The 17,772-nt window shown below is 50.8% G+C and overlaps 1 protein-coding gene across 1 annotated transcript in view; it reads left to right on the forward strand.

Moving 5' to 3' along the window:
• Positions 1-17,772, forward strand: part of Dnah10 (dynein axonemal heavy chain 10) — a 354,208-nt gene that overhangs the window by 6,719 nt on the left and 329,717 nt on the right. Inside the window, exons 5-13 of the mRNA XM_021187038.1 lie at positions 151-266; positions 856-1,078; positions 2,451-2,608; positions 4,750-4,980; positions 10,248-10,438; positions 12,159-12,357; positions 14,749-14,943; positions 15,941-16,111; positions 17,153-17,329. Coding sequence (XP_021042697.1) covers positions 151-266; positions 856-1,078; positions 2,451-2,608; positions 4,750-4,980; positions 10,248-10,438; positions 12,159-12,357; positions 14,749-14,943; positions 15,941-16,111; positions 17,153-17,329 — 1,661 coding nt within the window. The remainder of the gene's footprint in view (positions 1-150; positions 267-855; positions 1,079-2,450; positions 2,609-4,749; positions 4,981-10,247; positions 10,439-12,158; positions 12,358-14,748; positions 14,944-15,940; positions 16,112-17,152; positions 17,330-17,772) is intronic.

A 17,772-nucleotide genomic window follows, 5' to 3' on the forward strand; every position in this document is an offset into this window, starting at 1 on the left:
CTATTTTAGTCTCATTTGCCCAGGGCTTGTTTAGAGCCATGTTAGCCTATCTTGGCTTCTGACTGTGTGACCAGAGCCTCTGATTCCCAGGACACCTAGGAATGTCCCCGCCACCCACTGGCTGGGGGCTTAGGGTGTGTTTGTGTCTAGACGCCATCCCAGAAGCCACGGACATGAACGAAGCAATGGAGATCATGCCAGAGACCATGGAGTATGGTGTCATCAACTCTCAGGTGCTCCAGCTCCTAAAGGACGTCATCTGCCAGGTAACCACGGAGCCCACAGAGACCCTGGCGTCTCCAAGACAGTGGCTGCTTCCAAAGAAGGGCTGGAGAGTCCACTAGCTCTGTCTGTGTGCCTATTCATTTAACATAGGTTGATTTTGAGACAGGGTTTCTCTGTATAGCCCTGGCTGGCCTGGAATTCACTTTGTAGACCAACCTGGCTTTGAACTCATGGGTAGTTTGTTCTACGGTACCTGCCTGTCAAGTGCTGGGATCACATGTGGGCTCCTGCCACACCAGGCCTCTGGGTGACATCTTTTAGTCTCGCGGCTTCTGAGAACAGAGCCGCTGCTCGCTTAAGCCAATCAAGCCGTTCGTTATAAAATATCCTCAGAGTGAAACGCAGTTCTTTCTAAGTGGTCACGTGTCACATAACTAGCTTCGGGACATCACCTGCAACCTCCTGTTGTATCAAAACCCTTCTCGTCTCTGCCTCAAACTGCGATTCCCCCTGCCTCGGCCTCCTTGAAGGCTGGGGTTACAGGCCTGGCACCGACTTGCACATCCATCAACGTTAACAGACAGCCGGAGACCCTGAGCAGGTTAGCCAAGACACGTCGTGCCTTTGCAGGTTTTCATGCCCGCGCTGTCCTTCAACCAGCACAAATCAGAGTCAGGCCAGGGGACACAGTTTGGAGAAAACCAGGAGTTTTCTCCTTATGACCTGGCGGAGTCGGTGGTCATCCCGGGGGAGGCGATGGAGTATCACAGCGTCCAGCTGATCCGAGATGAGTTCTTAATGAATCTTCAGAAATTTGAGAACAACATTCAAAGGACCATACAGCAGCTAGAAGGTCTGTTCCGCCCCTCCCCTCCCCTCCCCCCAAGCCATGCTCAAAGAACTAAAAACTCATCCTAAGAAGGCAATGCCAGCCGGGCAGTGGTGGCGCAGGCCTTTAATCCCAGCGCTTGGGAGGCAGAAGCAGGCAGATTTCTGAGTTCGAGGCCAGCCTGGTCTACAGAGTGAGTCCCAGGACAGCCAGGGCTACACAGAGAAACCCTGTCTCGAAAAACAGAAAACAAACAAACAAACAAAAAGGCAATGCCACAATTCAGAATGCTTATTAATTTTGTTTCGCTTTGTGATTTTCGTTTGGTGTCTGTCTGTTTTTGAGACAGGGTTTCTTTGTGTAGCCCCTGGCTGTCTTGCTGTCTTGGAGCTCGATCTGTAGGCCAGGCTGGCTTTGAACTTCTAGCTCTACCTGCCTCTGCCTCCCAAGTGCTGGGAGTAGAGGCATGTGCTACCAATTCCTAACAGTTTATGATCTTTTTAACCTATTATTTTCTGTGTTTGGGGGCTTGCATAGATGTATGCATTCAGTACCTGCAGAGGCTAGAAGAGGGTGCTGGATCCCCCCGGAACTGAACTGAAGTGACAGGCTGTTGTGACCCATCACATGGGTGCTGGGAGTCTAACCCAGGTCCTCTGAAAAAGCACCCAGGGTTCTTAACCACTGAGCCATTTCGTATCTCTAGACAACCCTCACCCCGCCCCCCCCCCTTTTTTTGAGACAGGTGTCTTGTAGCCCAGATCTGTGTCATATAGCCGAGGGTGGCTTTCAATTTCTGATCCTCCTGCCTCTACTTCCCAAGGGCTAAGGTCACACCCGTGTGCTACCGTGCTCCATTTATCCAATGCTGGGGGTTGAACCCTGTGCCGCCTACCTCCTTAAGCACTAGCCCTACCCGCTCACCGGAAACGGAATTGTTTAGAAGCAAAGCAATGAAGTCCCTGTGGTGACAGGAACCTTGTCTTTTCTTAGCTCTCCGTGGGTGGGGGTGGGGGTGCACCTGTGTGTGCAGGTTCCCGCACGGAGTTGTTCCTTGGGTGACATTCGCTGTCTTTTTTTTTGGAGGTGAGGTCTCTCGCTTTCCAACCGGGCTAGGCTGGCTAGTCATCGAACCCCAGGGAATCCACGTGTCTCCACTTTGGGGTTACAAATGTGAACCACTGCTCCTCCCGGCTTGCATAGGAGTTGTGGGGATTTGAACTCATATCCTTATGCTTGTGGGGCAAGCACTTTAGCCATGGAGGCATCCCCCTAGTTCCTGTGTTCTATGTGCCTGAAGCGCTCTCCAGCTGGAGCTTGGCTAACGGAGGCTGATGAACGGGAGAGCGGTACAGGTTTTTCCCAAGGTAGGCTCTAACTCGATACCCTCCACCAGGTGAGATCAAGCTGGAGATGCCCAGCATCAGCGTGGAGGGAGAAGTGTCCGAGCTGGTGTCCGATCCGGGACTGGTAGAGATTTTGGAACAGTGCGTCATCCACTGGCTGGGCCAGATTTCATATGCGCTGGATTCCCAGATGAAGAAGAAGCCCCAGGTATTCTGCGCACAGGGGCTTGGAGGGAGCCAGGCGCAGGCCACACCCAGCACCCCGAGGGGCAGGTCTCTTTTTCTTTCTGTTGGAGACTTCCCTGAAAATGCTGTGGGTGAGGATGTGACATCATCATTGCCTTTGTTCAGATCTATGTCTGGAGGGACAGAGCTTATCTGGCCTTAGTCCCTGCCCTATGGCTGTTAAGAGACACCAAGACCAAGAAAAGCCTTTACTGGAGGCTTGCTTACAGCTTGAGAGGCTTAGCTGATTAGCATGGTAGAAACACCTGTAGCAGGCAGGCACGGGGCTGGAGGAGCAGCAGAGAGAGAGAGAGAGAGAGAGACAGAGACAGAGACAGAGAGACAGAGAGACAGAGACAGAGAGACAGAGAGATTGAGACACTGAGAGTTGCTTGGGTTTTTGAAACCCCAAAGCCCACCCCACTCCCACCCCACCCCCACCCCCACCCCCACGGCTACATTTCCTAGTCTTTCTTTTTCTTTTCTTCCTTCCTTCCTTCCTTCCTTCCTTCCTTCCTTCCTTCCTTCCTTCCTTCCTTCCTTCCTTCCTTCCTTTTTACAAGACAGGGTTCCTCTGTGTAACCCGGGCTGTCCTGGAACTCACTCTGTAGACCAGGCTGGCCTCGAACTCAGAAATCCACCTGCCTCTGCCTCCCAAGTGCTGGGATTAAAGGCGTGCGCCACCACCGCCTGGCCCTAATCTTTCTTAGATTCTGCCACTCCCTGATGACTAAACATTCAAACCTAAGAGTCTATGGGAGTGCCATTCTTACTGAGACCACCACGGTCTGAGCAGGCTGGGCTGCCATCCCTAGGAACCCAAGTCAACTGTTTGAAATAAGAAAGCAAGTTGTGTGAGGACCTAGTGATCCAGGCTTTCAGTCCCAGCGTCCTGGAGGTAGAGGCAAGCGGATCTCTGCGACTTCAAGGCAATCCCAATCGTGCTGGCTCGTTTTTTCCATCAACTTGGCACAAGCTTGAGTCGTTTTGGATGAGGGAACCTCAACTGAGAAAATGCTCCCAGTAAACTGGCCCATGGGCAAGCCTGTGGTACCTTTTCTTGATTGATGATTGATGGGGGAGGGGCCCAGCTCACTGTAGGTGTTGCCACCCCTGGTTAGGTGCTCCTGGGCCGTGTGAGAAAGCAGGCTGAGCAAGCTATGAGGAGCAAGCCAGTAAGCAACATTCTTCCATGGCCTCGACTTCAGGTCCTGCCTCCCGGTTCCTGCCCCACTTTTCTCCGGGATGGACTTGTTGGGGAACTCTAAACTAGCCCTTTCTTCCTCGAGTTGATTTGGTCAGTGGTGTCCCAGCAGTAGATGCCTCAGGGCACTGGTCTACATAGTGAGTTCCAGGTCAGCCAGGGCTACCCAGTAAGACCTGGTTTCAAAACAAAAAAGTTAAGAGAAAAATTGAAACAAGGTGGATCGTTCCTGCCGAATGACACCCAAGGTTGAACTCTCCTCTACATGTGCATGTGCACGTGTGCACACGCGCACACACATACTTTTCCTGACACAAGCACACACACTCATGTGCATACACTCACATGCATACATACATATACATGTTCAATACACACATGATCACAAACACATACTCTTTTTTTTCTGTCACAAACACGTATGTTCATGTATATACATGTGCACACATACACACACCTGCAACACGCGCATGATCACATACATTCTCACAAAGCAGACCCACACTCATGTGTATGTATACATGGGTATATATATATATATATATATATATACACACACACACACACTCACAAGAATACATGTGCACACGCTTGTATTTATACACGAGCTCACACAAATATATATATACATACACATACACATGTGCAATACACTGGCACACTTTCTGAGTCTCTTCTGTGGGGCTTTCTCCTTTGTAGTGACAGTTTCTGGCACTGTGGGTACACCAGGAAAGACAGGGTGCGGTCTTGCATTCCCAGTAGGGCCCTGAGGTCCACTCTGATTGAACCATGCAGGACAAGGAGTCTACTTGGAAGCCGTCTACTGACTCCCCGCTATGTGGAGCAGTTGGGACAGCGGCACTGGGGAAATGACCCAGAACAACCATTGTGTGTCATCTGTGTGCTCACGTCTCTCTCAGGGCAATGGTCCTCTGGCTGAAATCGAGTTCTGGAGAGAGAGAAACGCAACGCTGAGCGCCCTCTACGAGCAGACGAAGCTTCCATTCGTTAGGAAGGTCTTAGAGGTGATCAAAGAAGCCGAGTCCATGCTCACGGCCAACGTGCAGCCTATCCTGACAGAACTCTTCAAGCTCCACATGGAGGCCTCGGACAACGTGCGCTTCCTGTCCACTGTGGAACGTCACTTCAAGGTATGGAGGGTGGGCTGCGTGCCGGGCAGCCAGCTCTGTGAGGAGCATTGTGTCAATGTCATTTTTAAAATTACATTTCGGAGCTGGGGTTGTGGCTCTGCTGAGAGAGTACTTGCGAGGCATGCAGAAAGCCCTGGTTTCCATCGCTAGGACTACATAAACCCTGCATGGTGGTATTCACCTAATCCTAGCACTCAGGAGGCAAAGAAGAAGGATCAGAAATTCAAGGTCATCTTTAGTCTTATAGGAAATTTGAGGCTAGCTTGGGTTACCGGAGTCCCCGTCCTTCCTTTCTTTCTTTCTTTCTTTCTTTCTTTCTTTCTTTCTTTCTTTCTTTCTTTCTTTCTTTCTTTTTCTTTTGTTTTTTTTCAAGACGGGGGTTCCTCTGTGATGCCCTGGCTATCCCGGTACTGGATAAACCAGTATAAACCAGGCTGGCCTCAAACTCACAGGGATCCACCTGCCCCTGCCTCTCACCGCACCAAGCTTTTTTTTTTTTTTTTTTAATGGGTATCTTGCCTGCATGTATGTCAATGACCATGTGCATTCATGATGCCCATGGAGGACAGAAGAGGGGCGTTGGCTCCCCTGAACCAGGAGTTACAGATGCTTGTGAACCAGTGTGTGGGTGCTGGCAATTGAATCCCAGTCCTCTGGAACAGCAGCAGCCAGTGCTCTTAAACCACCAAGCCACCTCTCCATTTTATTTATTTATGTATGCGAGTGCACTGTAGCTGTACAGGTGGTTGTGAGCCACCATGTGGTTGCTGGGAACTGAACTCAGGACCTCTGGAAGAGCAGTCGGTGCTCTTAACCGCAGAGCCATCTCGCCAGCCCCCCAGCTCTTGCTTCGTTCTTTTGAGACATGGTCTCTCATTGGCCTGGAACTCAGGAACTCTGATGTCTGTGCCACCCTGGGTATGGGCTGACAAGCATGTACCACCCACACCTGGCTTTTTAATCTGGGTCCCGGGGCTTGAACTCAGGTCCTTGTGTTTATAAGACAAGCACTCACTGACTGTGGAGTCCCCTCAGCCCCATCACCACTTCTAATCGCACTATCCGCAGCATTAGATTCAAACCCGTTATATTAATTATTTAATCTCAAATGGGGATGGCGGTGTTCTACTCACATCTTTAATCATTCGGTTCCCACATAAATGACACAGAACCTTTATATTTATAATAATCCTTTAAATTTTTCTTATTGACTATTTTACTTATTTCATATGTTCCAAATGTTATCTGTCCCACTTCCCAGTTTCCCCTTCACAAACCTCCTATGCCCTCCCTCCTCCCCCTGCCTCTATGACAGTACTCCCCCACCCACTCCCCCACTCCTGCCTCAGTCCCCTACACTGAGTCATTGAGCCTCCACAGGACCAAGGGGCTCCCCTCCCACTAATGTCTGACAAGGCCATCCTGTGCTACAATGTAGCTGGAGCCCTGGGTCCCTCCATGTGTACTCCTTGCTTGGTGGTTTAGTCCCTGGGAGCTCTGGGAGGTCTGGTTGGTTGATGTTGTTGTTGCTCTTATGGGGTTGCAAACCCCTTCAGCTCCTTCAGTCCTCTCCCTAACTCCTCCGCTGGGGCCTCCGCGCTCAGTCTGATGTTTGGCTGCGTGCGTCCACATCTGTATTGGTCAGGGTCTGGCAGAGCCTCTCAGGGGACAGCTATACCAGGCTCCTGTCAGCAAGCACTTCTTGGCATCAGCAGTAGTGTCTGGGTTTGGTGTCTGCAGATGGGATGGATTCCCAGGTGGGGCAGTCTCTGGGTGGCCTTTCCTTCAGTCTCTGCTCCACTCTTTGTCCCCGCATTTCCTTTTGACAGGTGGAATTCTGGATTAATATTCTTGAGGTGGGTGGGCGGCCCCATCCCTCAATCGGGGGGCCGTGCCTATCCACTGGAGATGGTCTCTACAGGTCCTATCTCCCCTTTGTTGGGTCTTTCGGCTAATGTCCTCCCAAGCCTCTAATGCACTAGAGCTGGGCAGATATCTACCCTCTAATCTACTTCTCCATCCATCGCCCTGAGTTATAACTGGCCATGTTCCATCTGGGCCGCTCTTAACTCTAAGTGGCCAGCCCTCATGGCTATGTGCTCAAGACTCATCTACGCCATGGCATCTCTCCCTTCCCACCTTCTTTCTCTACTGTCCCTCCCTCATGGTCCTCCATAGACCCCAAGCCTGGAAACCGAACCCAATCCACCTCTCTTCAGCCCCGGCATCTTTATTCAACCAATAGTTTTGGGTATTTTTTTTTTTAGATTCATTTATTATTATATCTAAGCACACTGTAGCTGTCTTCAGACACCCCAGTAGAGGGTGTCAGATCTCATCACGGATGGTTGTGAGCCACCAAGTGGTTGCTGGGATTTGAACTCAGGACCTTCGGTAGAGCAGTCGGTGCTCTTACCTGCTGAGCCATCTCGCCAGCCCTCAACCAATAGTTTTAAATGAAGGAGCAAGGTCACACAGCCTCACTTAATGTGCATGAGGATTCTTTCCTCTCAGAGAGCAACTGGACCTTGGGGTGGGGTGGGGTGGGGTGGGGTGGGGTGGGGTGGTATCAGTATTTAGTGTTACAATGCATAGCAACAGAGAAAACCTCAGCAGAACCCATTGCAATGGTCTACATGTAAATACCTTTAGTACCTACAATGAGATCCTGAATCCATTCAACACTGAGCCTCTCTGCTAGGCTGGCCTTGAACTCACAGAGATCTCTCTGCCTCTGCCTCCCAAGTGCTGACGCTAAAGGCCATCACCACCCAGAAGTTCTTTTTTATTATTATTATTATTTTTTTTTAATGATGTCTAAACCTGTGCACACAGGGACTCAGGTGCCCACAGAGGCTCTGGCCTGGTGCTAGGCTTACAGGCAGTTGTGAGCCACAGATGCGGTGCTGGGAATTGAACCTGAGGCTTCTGGAGGTGACGCACATGCCTCTTAACCACTGAGCCATCTCTCCAGGCCCTACATAGTTATCCTTTTTTGGTTTTTAATTGTGTTCCTGCCCTTTTTGTCTTCGTGAGCATAACATGCCGTGTTGTGGTTTGAATGGGACTGTCACCCAGGGGCTTCCGGTCCTGCTGTTCTGTGAGATTCTGGAACCTTCAGGAGGTTCCTTACTGGAGGAAGTAGGCCATAGGAGCTGGGGTGAGGGGGGACACGTCAGGGGGCAGGGGGACTGCTGTTCTCACAGGGCCCCTCTCAGTCTGCTTCTCTGCTTCCTGGCTGGCAGGAAGTGCATAGCTCTGGTCCACCTGACATTCCCAGGACGCACTATGACACCTCTTGTTTGTATTATGGAGTTGAAATACTAATTTAAAAGACTGAATTGCAGGTTCCAGGTCAGATAGGCCACGTGTCATCTTCCCCATTTGTTTCCAGTTGTTCTGATGGGTCTGCTAGCTTTCTTCCTTTTAAATCTTTATTTAGAATCATTTTTACAGGTATGGGTATTTGCCTATACCTGTATCTGTGTACCATGGGTATCCCTGGTACCTGCGGAAGCCAGGAGAGGGCATCAGATCCTCTGGGACTGAAGATACAATGGTTGTGCACTGCCATGTGGGTGCTGGGACTCAAACCCAGGACTTCTGAAGAACTGTCAGTGCTTTTAACCTGGTGCCAGTTCTCCAGCCCCTCAGTGACCTTTCTTATCCAGTACGGGCCCGCCTGCTAAGGGATGGTGCCACCCACAGTGGGCTGGGCCCTCCTCCATTAATGATCAACTAAAACAATTCCTCAAAGACATGGTCACGGGTCAGTCTGATGGAAGCCATTCTGATCTTCATCTTCAGATGACCCCAGGCTGTATCACGTTGAAAGCTGGCATTAATTAGGACAGTCACTGTTCTGGTGTATGGGTGTGTGATCATTTTCTTGATAAAACCACTGTCTCCCATTTTAGTGGGTCAGGATTTGGGAAGGGTTCCGCCTCCGGGGGCATCCATTGAGTTGTTGGGTAGGTCATGCCCTTCCAGAATGGCTGGCTTTCTTGCCTGCTCTTCTGCCTGAGTGTCTATGGCTTTATTTCACATGAAGTCTCAGAGGCAGGGCCTCTCCTGGAGAGTGGGTCACCTCCTAGCCTGCCGATTGCCGGGTAGTAGAGTGGTCACTCTTTGCCCGTGGTGGCTTACTTTCAGAAGACAAAGGGAAGGCTAATGGTTGTGCTTGAAAACCACACACCACACTAACCCGGTGTGTATGTGTATGTGTGTATGCGTGTATGTGTGTGTGTGTGTGTGTGCGCGCGTGTGTGTGTGCATGCGTGCATGCGTGTGTGTGTGTGTGCGCGTGCGTGCATGCATGTGTGTGTGTGCATGCGTGCATGCGTGTGTGTGTGTGCGTGCATGCGTGCGTGCGTGCGTGCGTGCGTGCGTGCGTGTGTGTGTGTGTGTGTGTGTGTGTGTGTGCGCAAACACCAGGGCTGGCAGAATGTCGATTCACGGGAGACAAAAAGGACATTCAGTTCAGCATGATTCAGTAGCCGGTGCTGGTTCAAACCAGGCAGTTTATTTCACGTACATTTAAGCACAGCACAATATTGGGGGGGGGGGGAATTTCCTGTTGATAATTAACTCAATCTGGTGCATATAGAAAAGCTTAAGACATGATTACATTGAAACTCTTTTCAAAGTACACATGGCCATTCCCATAAAGATGGGTTCTGTTGACTGAGAAACGATACTCAAGCTAAGGGGAGGATAATTGAGAGAAACATAAGAGTCAGGGGGACATGATGTGCTCTGGCCTTATAGACAGCACAGAGGTCCCCAGGCTATAAGCCACAGCTCTTCCCAGCCTTCTGGATGGAAAAGAAGTTAGACATGTCCCCCTTCCAAGAGACCACGCTGTGTGTTTAGCCATCTCGGTTTCCCTAGTGCTTGTCTGTGAGCACAAGAACCTCTGGTCCCCCTACACTAACCCTCATCTGCCGATGGTCAAGTAGCGGGGCCTGGACAGACCCATGGGGTGGGGAAGGGATGGTATCTCTTGATAGAGAAGGCAGAAGCAAGTGGACTTGAAAAACAGAATGTGCCACCCTTGGAATATGTAATATGTGTGTGTGTGTGTGTGTGTGTGTGTATGTGTGTGTCAGAGGGAGGAGAGGAAGGGAAGGATGGAGGGAGGGGAGGGAGGGAGGGAGAGAGAGAGAAGGAGAGAGAAGGAGAGAGAAGGAGAGAGAGAGATTGATTCCTGGCTTGGAGACTAAGTCCCTCTTCTGTCCCCTTTTGTCCCCTCCACATGGCTGTGGCAGAACATCACACACGGCTCCAGCTTCCATGTGGTCCTGGACACCATTCCATCCATGATGAGTGCCCTGCGCATGGTGTGGATCATTTCTAGACACTACAATAGAGACGAGAGGATGATCCCGCTCATGGAGCGCATCGCCTGGGAGATCGCTGAGCGTGTGTGCCGAGTCATCAACCTACGCACCCTGTTCAAGTGAGACGCCAGTGGGGCCAGCCCGGGTTCCTTCCGGGAGACCAGCAGCTCTGTTCCGGCTGTGCGTGATTCAGGGCTGGGGTGGGGCTTGGCAGTAGAGCAGGCTCTACTGGGTTTCATCCCCAGAACAGCAAAATAGTTACCACGGAGAGTCGGATGCTGGCAGTATACCCTTGGGACTAGCCATCCCATTGATTGATTTAAGAGCATGGGGCTGGAATGGCGGCTCGGCGATTAAGAGCATGTGCAGAGGTCCCGGGTTCAGTTTCCGGCACCCGGGCAGCTTACAACCTCCTGCCTGGAGCTAGAGTTCCAGGGAATCTGATGCCCTCTTCTGGCCATCTTGGGTACTGCACTCAGGTGGACCTCTACACATATATGCGCATTATTTTAGAATGTATTTTTTAAAAGAAACATTCTTTTTCATCTCCCAAAGATGCCATGTGCATTTTATCAGTCACTTCAAACCTCTGCCCTCTCTAATCCCAAGACCTGAAGATTTTACAACACAAAGTCTCTTCTGGGTGGTGTTTTATTCAGTGTGGCGTCTCCAAGACTTATCCACAATGTTATGTGTATCATCTGGACTTCATTCCTTTTTATGACTGAATAATATTCCATTGCTCAAACATAATATATATATATGCATATATACACATGCATATATACTTCATTTACACAGTGAAATACACAATTTCGTATGTGATTATATTGCATAACACAATTATGTATGTGTGTGATTTCTCAAGTTTAAGTTAGTATTTTTGAGACAGGGTCTCATTATGTCATTCTGTCTGGCTTGGGACTTGACACGTGTAGCTCTGCCTGCTTCTGCCTCCCAAGTGCTGACCCTTAAAGGTATGAATCACCACACACAGACAGTTTAATCTTTATTTATGCATATAGGTGTGTCTGTGTGAGCATAGGCACACGTATCTGTGTAGATACCTACAGCAGAGGCCAAAAAGAGGGCATCGGATCCTCTGGGGCTCCAGTTAACACGCACCGTGTGAGCTGCCCAAAGCGCATGCCGGGATCTGAGCTCTGGGCCTCATGACAGAGAAGTCCATGCTCTTAAAAGCCGAGCAGTCTCTCCAGCCGGCCGCACGCGCACCTGCATGATTTTGGCCTGGGATTTTGTTCCTTAGTTATCTTTGGAGAGACTGAGGCAGGGGGCCAGGGATGGTCAGTCCAGGGCCTGGCTCCCCAGGGGGAGCAGCCTGTCACACGTCCAGGGCGATGACGGTGGTTTTGGACTGTTTTGTGTGAGCATGCCGTAGGGAGCAAACCCAAGGTCCCTCTAAGGCTAAGCACACATACTACTGCTGAGTTGCCATTCCCTACTTTGTACCTGGTCCACGTGGGTGAGTTCAGTGGCAGGCAGGGTATGCGCTCCAGAATGACAGCCACCACGGTGACCATAAGACAGGCACCAAGGCCACCTTCTCTCCGCTTCAGGTAGCCACCCATGTTTTCCATGGACCTTGGTCAGATGGCTACAGTGGAGGACAGCCTGGGCCCGGCTTGGGGGCCCTTTTTGTGTCCTTATTGCAATGGTACATGAGGACGAATTCCCTGAGGAGATCTTGGTGCCAGGGAGGCCCAGGACAGGAATCGTCCCAGATACCAGTGCCCTGGGGAGGGGGAGGCGGGGAGGAGCGTGGTTCAGATGTAGGCAGCTGTGTCTTTGTTCAAAGCCTGGCCTCCCTTTGTTTAACAGGGAAAACCGAGCAAACGCGCAGTTCAAGACCACGGAGGCCAGAAACACTCTTAAGCTATGGAAGAAATCCTACTTCGATATCCGGGCCAAGATCGAGGCTTCTGGTCGGGAGGCACGATGGGAGTTTGACCGGAAGCGGCTGTTTGAGAGAACAGACTACATGGCCAACATCTGCCAGGACCTCTCAGATGTTCTGCAGGTGGGAGCCCCTTCTGAGATGTGTGTGGACCTGTCTGATGGGGAGGGCGCTTTCGGGCCTTTGGATGAGGGGTGCCATCATGCCATCGGCCTGAAGGCCCAGTAGAAAAGAAACTATTGAGAGAACGGTGTAGAGAGGTCTAGAATGTACCAGGATGTGCCACTTTACCCTAGGTCTTCTGTGACTCTGTGCGTCTGGGCTGTCCGACCGGGGAGCCTCAGGGGTTTCCCTGAGTACTGGGGTTACAAGCATGAGCCACTATGAATCAAATTTGGGTCAACGGGGGTTCTTACCGACTGAATCATTTTCCCAGCAGGCTTTGCAACTTTTCTTTGGGCTCTGACCTCTCTTTGCAAGGCCACCTCCAGAGCTCTCCTTATCTTGGGCATTTGCCTGTCCTGGCTTGCTTTAAATCCCCTCCGTTCCCTTCCCCCCTGACCTTCCCACTGTCCCCTTCAGGCCTCAACACCCTTGCCCACCACCCACCAGCTCTGCATTAGCCGACTGCCACAGCTTTTGGATATAGGGGTTTGTGCTTGGTGTCGGACTGGGTGGCTCGCACAGCCCTTGCCTGAAGGGACTCCACCCTCTCATTCACTTGGCATCCCTCTGGAGAGCCCACAGGGCGCCTGCTCTCACACCCACCACTAGGGGAACAAAGTGAGTTAAAACAGCTAAAATCTGGGGATGCGGGTGCCAGGCCCCTGTCTAGGGAGACAGCTCTGTCAGTAATGCACTGGTGTATCAATCACGAGAGGTCTGAGCTCAGATCCCCAGCCCCCCCAGCCCCCCACCCCGTATCAGAGCCTAAGTTGAGAGCCTGCTATAATCCTAGTGCTGAGAAGGGGGGAATCCCTGAGGTCCAGTGGCCAACCAGGCTTGCTAGAATCCCAGGGTCAGTGAGAGATTCGACACACAAACAAGGTGACAATTTCCACAGGAAGGAGCCGGGGCTGTCCCTGACTCTTGTACCTGTTCCTGGAACCCTTTTCCTCCTCCTGGGTAGCCTTGTCGAGCCTTGGTGTGATGCTGCTGTGTGCCTGGTCTTACTGTAGCTTGTCATGTCGTGTCTGGTTGCTGTCCCTGAGAGGCCTGCTCTTTTCTGAGGGGAGTTGGGGGGAGGGGGGGTGAGTGAGGGGGGAAGACTGGGGGAAGGGATGGAGGGAAACTGCTGTTGGGATATAATATATGAGAGTAGGGAGCAAGCCAGCGAGCTGGTTCCGTTCCTGCATCCAGGTTCCTGCCTCGTGTTTCTGCCTTGGCTTCATAAGAACAAACACATAAAACAAGGTTGAAGAGCGAGTGGGGAGGTCACTTGACACCCACCTCTGGCCCCTCATACTCATGCACGCATGGGCACACACATGCCCTCATAGGACCAAACAGAACATTCTGGAAAGACAATGGGAGCAGGACACCTTCTCTTCATACATCTTTCTCCTTCCCCTTGTCATTACAGCAGCATGGAACTTTAAAATTCTTTATAACCTCTCTCTCTCTCTCTCTCTCTCTCTCTCTCTCTCTCTCTCTCTCTCTGTTTTTTTTTTTTTTTAGACAGGGTCTCGTATAGCCCAGGGTAGCCTCAAAATCTCTTAGTTGTTGAAGACCCTGAATTTCTGATCCCCCTGCCTCCACCTTCCATGCACTAGAATTAGAGGTATAAGCAATGATAACGGGTGTACGTGGTACTGGGGATGGAAGCCAGGGCTTGATGCCTGCGAGGCAAGCGCCTTTACCAACCGAGCCACACCCCAGCCTTGGCACAACTTTATATGGAGCAAAGTCAGCAGCAGAAAATCCAGATATAAAATCGACGGATGTGGCAGTGCACCGGAGAGGCAGGGGTGGGTGGATCTTTGTGAGTTCGAGGCCAGCCTGATCTACCTAGAGAGTTGCAGGCCATCCAGGGTTACATACCATCTCAGAGTAAATAAAGCCCTTCATTTAAACATGGAGTCAACGGGGGATGGCACACGCACACATTTTTCACATTCCACCAATACCTCCTGCCCACCTCAGCTTGATAAAGCTACCAAGAACTCTGCTTCACTTCTCTCTGGTGCTCTTGTACCTCAGATATCATATTTAGTCAGAGTTCACACGGGAAGCATCCAGAATGAGAGAGATACAGAGGGCTGTGAACCACCATTGTGGGCGGTGGGGAATTGAACCCAGGTCCTCGGTAAGACCCTCCAGTGCTCTTAACCACTGAGCCATCTCTCTGGGCCCCAGGGACTCTGAGTCTTACTGTGTGTGCAGTCCCGGAGGTCTCAGACGGGGAGACGGTTGCCTGTGTGTGGGGACTTTGCAGCGCTATCTGTTTGCGATGTGAATGTTCAGGGTAATCCCAAGGGTGTTTAGCCCCCTTCCATCCTGTTCCCCCCCTACCAGGTCTTGGAAGAGTTTTACAACATATTTGGCCCAGAGCTCAAGGCTGTGACAGGGGACCCCAAGAGAATCGACGATGTCCTTGGCCGGGTAGACAGCTTGGTGGCCCCTATGGAAAGCCTAAGCTTTGATCCCTTCAGCATCAGATCCTCTCCGTACTGGAAATACGTGATGGAAGACTTCAAGCTTGAAGTTCTGGCAAGTGTCCCAGCTGTCGATTCCACCATAGAAGCAGAGGTTCCTTTTAAAGATGTGTGTGTGTGTGTGTGTGTGTGTGTGTGTGTGTGTGTGCGCATGCACACACGCGCGCATGTGCATGCATGTGTGTGTGTGCATGTGTGTGTGCATTTGTGTATGTGTGTGCATGTGCATGCATGTGCGTGCATGTGTGTATGTGTGTGCATGTGCATGCATGTGCGTGCATGTTTAAGTGTGTTTACATATGTGTGCATGTGTGTGTATGTGTGTGCACATGTGCGTGCATGTATGTGTGCGTTTGTGTATGTATGTGAGTGTGCATATGTATGTGTGTGTGCACGTGCATGTGTATGTGTGTGTACATGTGCATGCATGTGTGTGCATGTGCATATGTGTGTGAGTGTGTGCACATGTGTTCATGTGTGTGCACATGTGTATATGTGTGTGCACATGTGCATGCATGTGTGTGTGTTTGTTATGTGTGTGTGTGCACGTGCGTGTGTTGCACACATCTGTGTACTCAGTCAGAGGCCACTCTGCCGTGCCACACCTCACATATTTCTTTGAGGCAGGGTCTCTCCCTGAACCCAACCTCAAGTTCTCTCTCTGAGGCTGGCTCCCAGCAATCTTCCCGTCTCTGCCGCCACCCTCAGAGCAGGGGTGGCAGGGGTGGACACCCAGGCTCTTCATGGGGGTCCTGGGGTTCCAACATAGGCCCTCATCCTTGGGAGGCAAGCACTTTCCCCACTGAACCATGCCCCAGCCCACACAAGTTTCTCTGACTAGATGCTGGCTCTCATTAATATGCAACAGAGCCCTGTTGGTCCCAAGCTGCCGAGCCCCCCAGTCATCCTGCTTCCTCGCAAGACCATGACAAGTTATAGCTTTCTCTTCAACTTTTTCTTTTCCTCTTCTCCCTTTTCCTTTCTCTTCCCTCCCCACCTTCCTTTCTTTCCCTTCCCTTCCCTTTCTTCTTCCTCCTCCTTTCTTGTGACAGGTTATTGAGAAAGAAGCCAAAAACTTCATCGACGAATCTTTCAAAACACTTCGCTCGGCGGAAGCAGCCTTCGACATGCTGTTAAAATTCAAGCATATCCGCTCCCGGGAAGCCATCAACCGTCAGATGATGATGAAGTTTAATGACATCCTGGCACAGTACTACAAGGAGGTGACCGGCCAGGGAACCCATGGCTACCCTGGCAGTGAGCGTGTGGCCACAGCCCAGCCCAGAGACACTCCCTCTAAGATGTAATGTCTGCCAGTGGTCACCTCTAGAACAGCTTTATGGATTTCAGATCATTCAACCAAATCAGGAATGCTGAGGGGAAAAATATGAGATTAGAGGGTATAAGGAAGAAAAAGCAGGGCTGGAGAGATGGCTCAGTGGTTAAGAGTGGTTCAGAGATTGCTCTTCTGAAGGTCCTGAGTTCAAATCCCAGTAACCACATGGTGGCTCACAATCACCTGTAACTCCCTCTTCTGGAGTGTCTGAAGACAGCTACAGTGTACTTACATATAATAATAAATAAATCTTTTCTTACATATATTAAATAAATAAATCTTAAAAAAAAAAAAAAGCCAGTACTCGGGAGGCAGAGGCAGGCGGATCTCTGAGTTCGAGGCCAGCCTGGTTTACAGAGTGAGATCCAGGACAGCCAGGGCTACACAGAGAAACCCTGTCTCAAAAACAAAAAACAAAAAAAAACAAAAAAAAAAAAAAAAGAAAGAAAGAAAGAAAGAAAGAAAGAAAGAAAGAAAGAAAGAAAGAAAGAAAGAAAAAGCAATTGTCTTAGTTAGGGTTTCTATTGCTGTGAACAGACACCACAAGCAAGCAACTCTTAAAAGGGCAATTTAATTGGGGCTGGTTTACAGTTTTAGAGGCTTTATCCATCACCATCGTGGCAGGAAGCATGGTGACATACAGGTAGGCATGGTGTTGGAGGAGGAGCTCTCTGCATCCTGATCCAGGAAGAGACGGGCTCTGCCCAGTGATACATTTCCCCCAAGAGGCCACAATTCCTAATAGAAGCCCTTCCCATGGGCCAAGTATATCCAGACCACCACAGCAGTAAAGACTAAGGCAGCAATCAAGACTATAGTGGCCAAGGCTCTGCCGCACATAGCTTTCATTGGCAGCCCTCAGTCCTCTCCTCCTGGCCCGGCTGGCAGGGCACGTGAGGCTGACCGGGGCGCCCATTTTGCTTTCCAGATCGATATCGTTAATAAGATCTTTGTGCAGAACCAGGACAACCCGCCGCTGTACAAGAACCACCCTCCCGTGGCGGGTGCGATATGCTGGGAGCGGTCCCTCTTCTACAGGATCAAGCACACCATCCTTCGGTTCATGGAGGTGGAGGAACTCCTGGACAGTGAGAGGGGCCAGCAGGTATGTCCCCGCCTCTGGTGGCTGCACTGCGCTCCTCACTTGGCGGGGTGACTGCCACCTTGGCTGGCCAGCCAGCAGCATGTCCCTGCCTGCGGACACCCTGATTCCTGAACCTTCAGATCTTCTCATTCAGTCTCAAAGCTTAAGATGCCTGCCTGCTTCTCCATGGATTTGAGTTTGTTTTGAAGGGTGACCACTGTCATCTATCTGCCTGTCTGTCTGTCCATCCATCCATCCATCTATCTATCTCTATCTATTTATTCATTCTTTTTAAAATTTATTTTTGAGATGGTATCTCTGTCCCTCCCCCTCCCTCTCCCCCTCCTCTTGGTTTTGTTTTGTTTTTTAAAGACAGGGTTTCTCTGTGTAGCCCTGGCTGTCCTGGAACTCACTCTGTAGACCAGGCTGGCCTCGAACTCAGAAATCTGCCTGCCTCTGCCTCC

Source organism: Mus pahari, chromosome 23 (genome assembly GCF_900095145.1).
Source record: "Mus pahari chromosome 23, PAHARI_EIJ_v1.1, whole genome shotgun sequence".
NCBI lineage: Eukaryota > Metazoa > Chordata > Mammalia > Rodentia > Muridae > Mus > Mus pahari.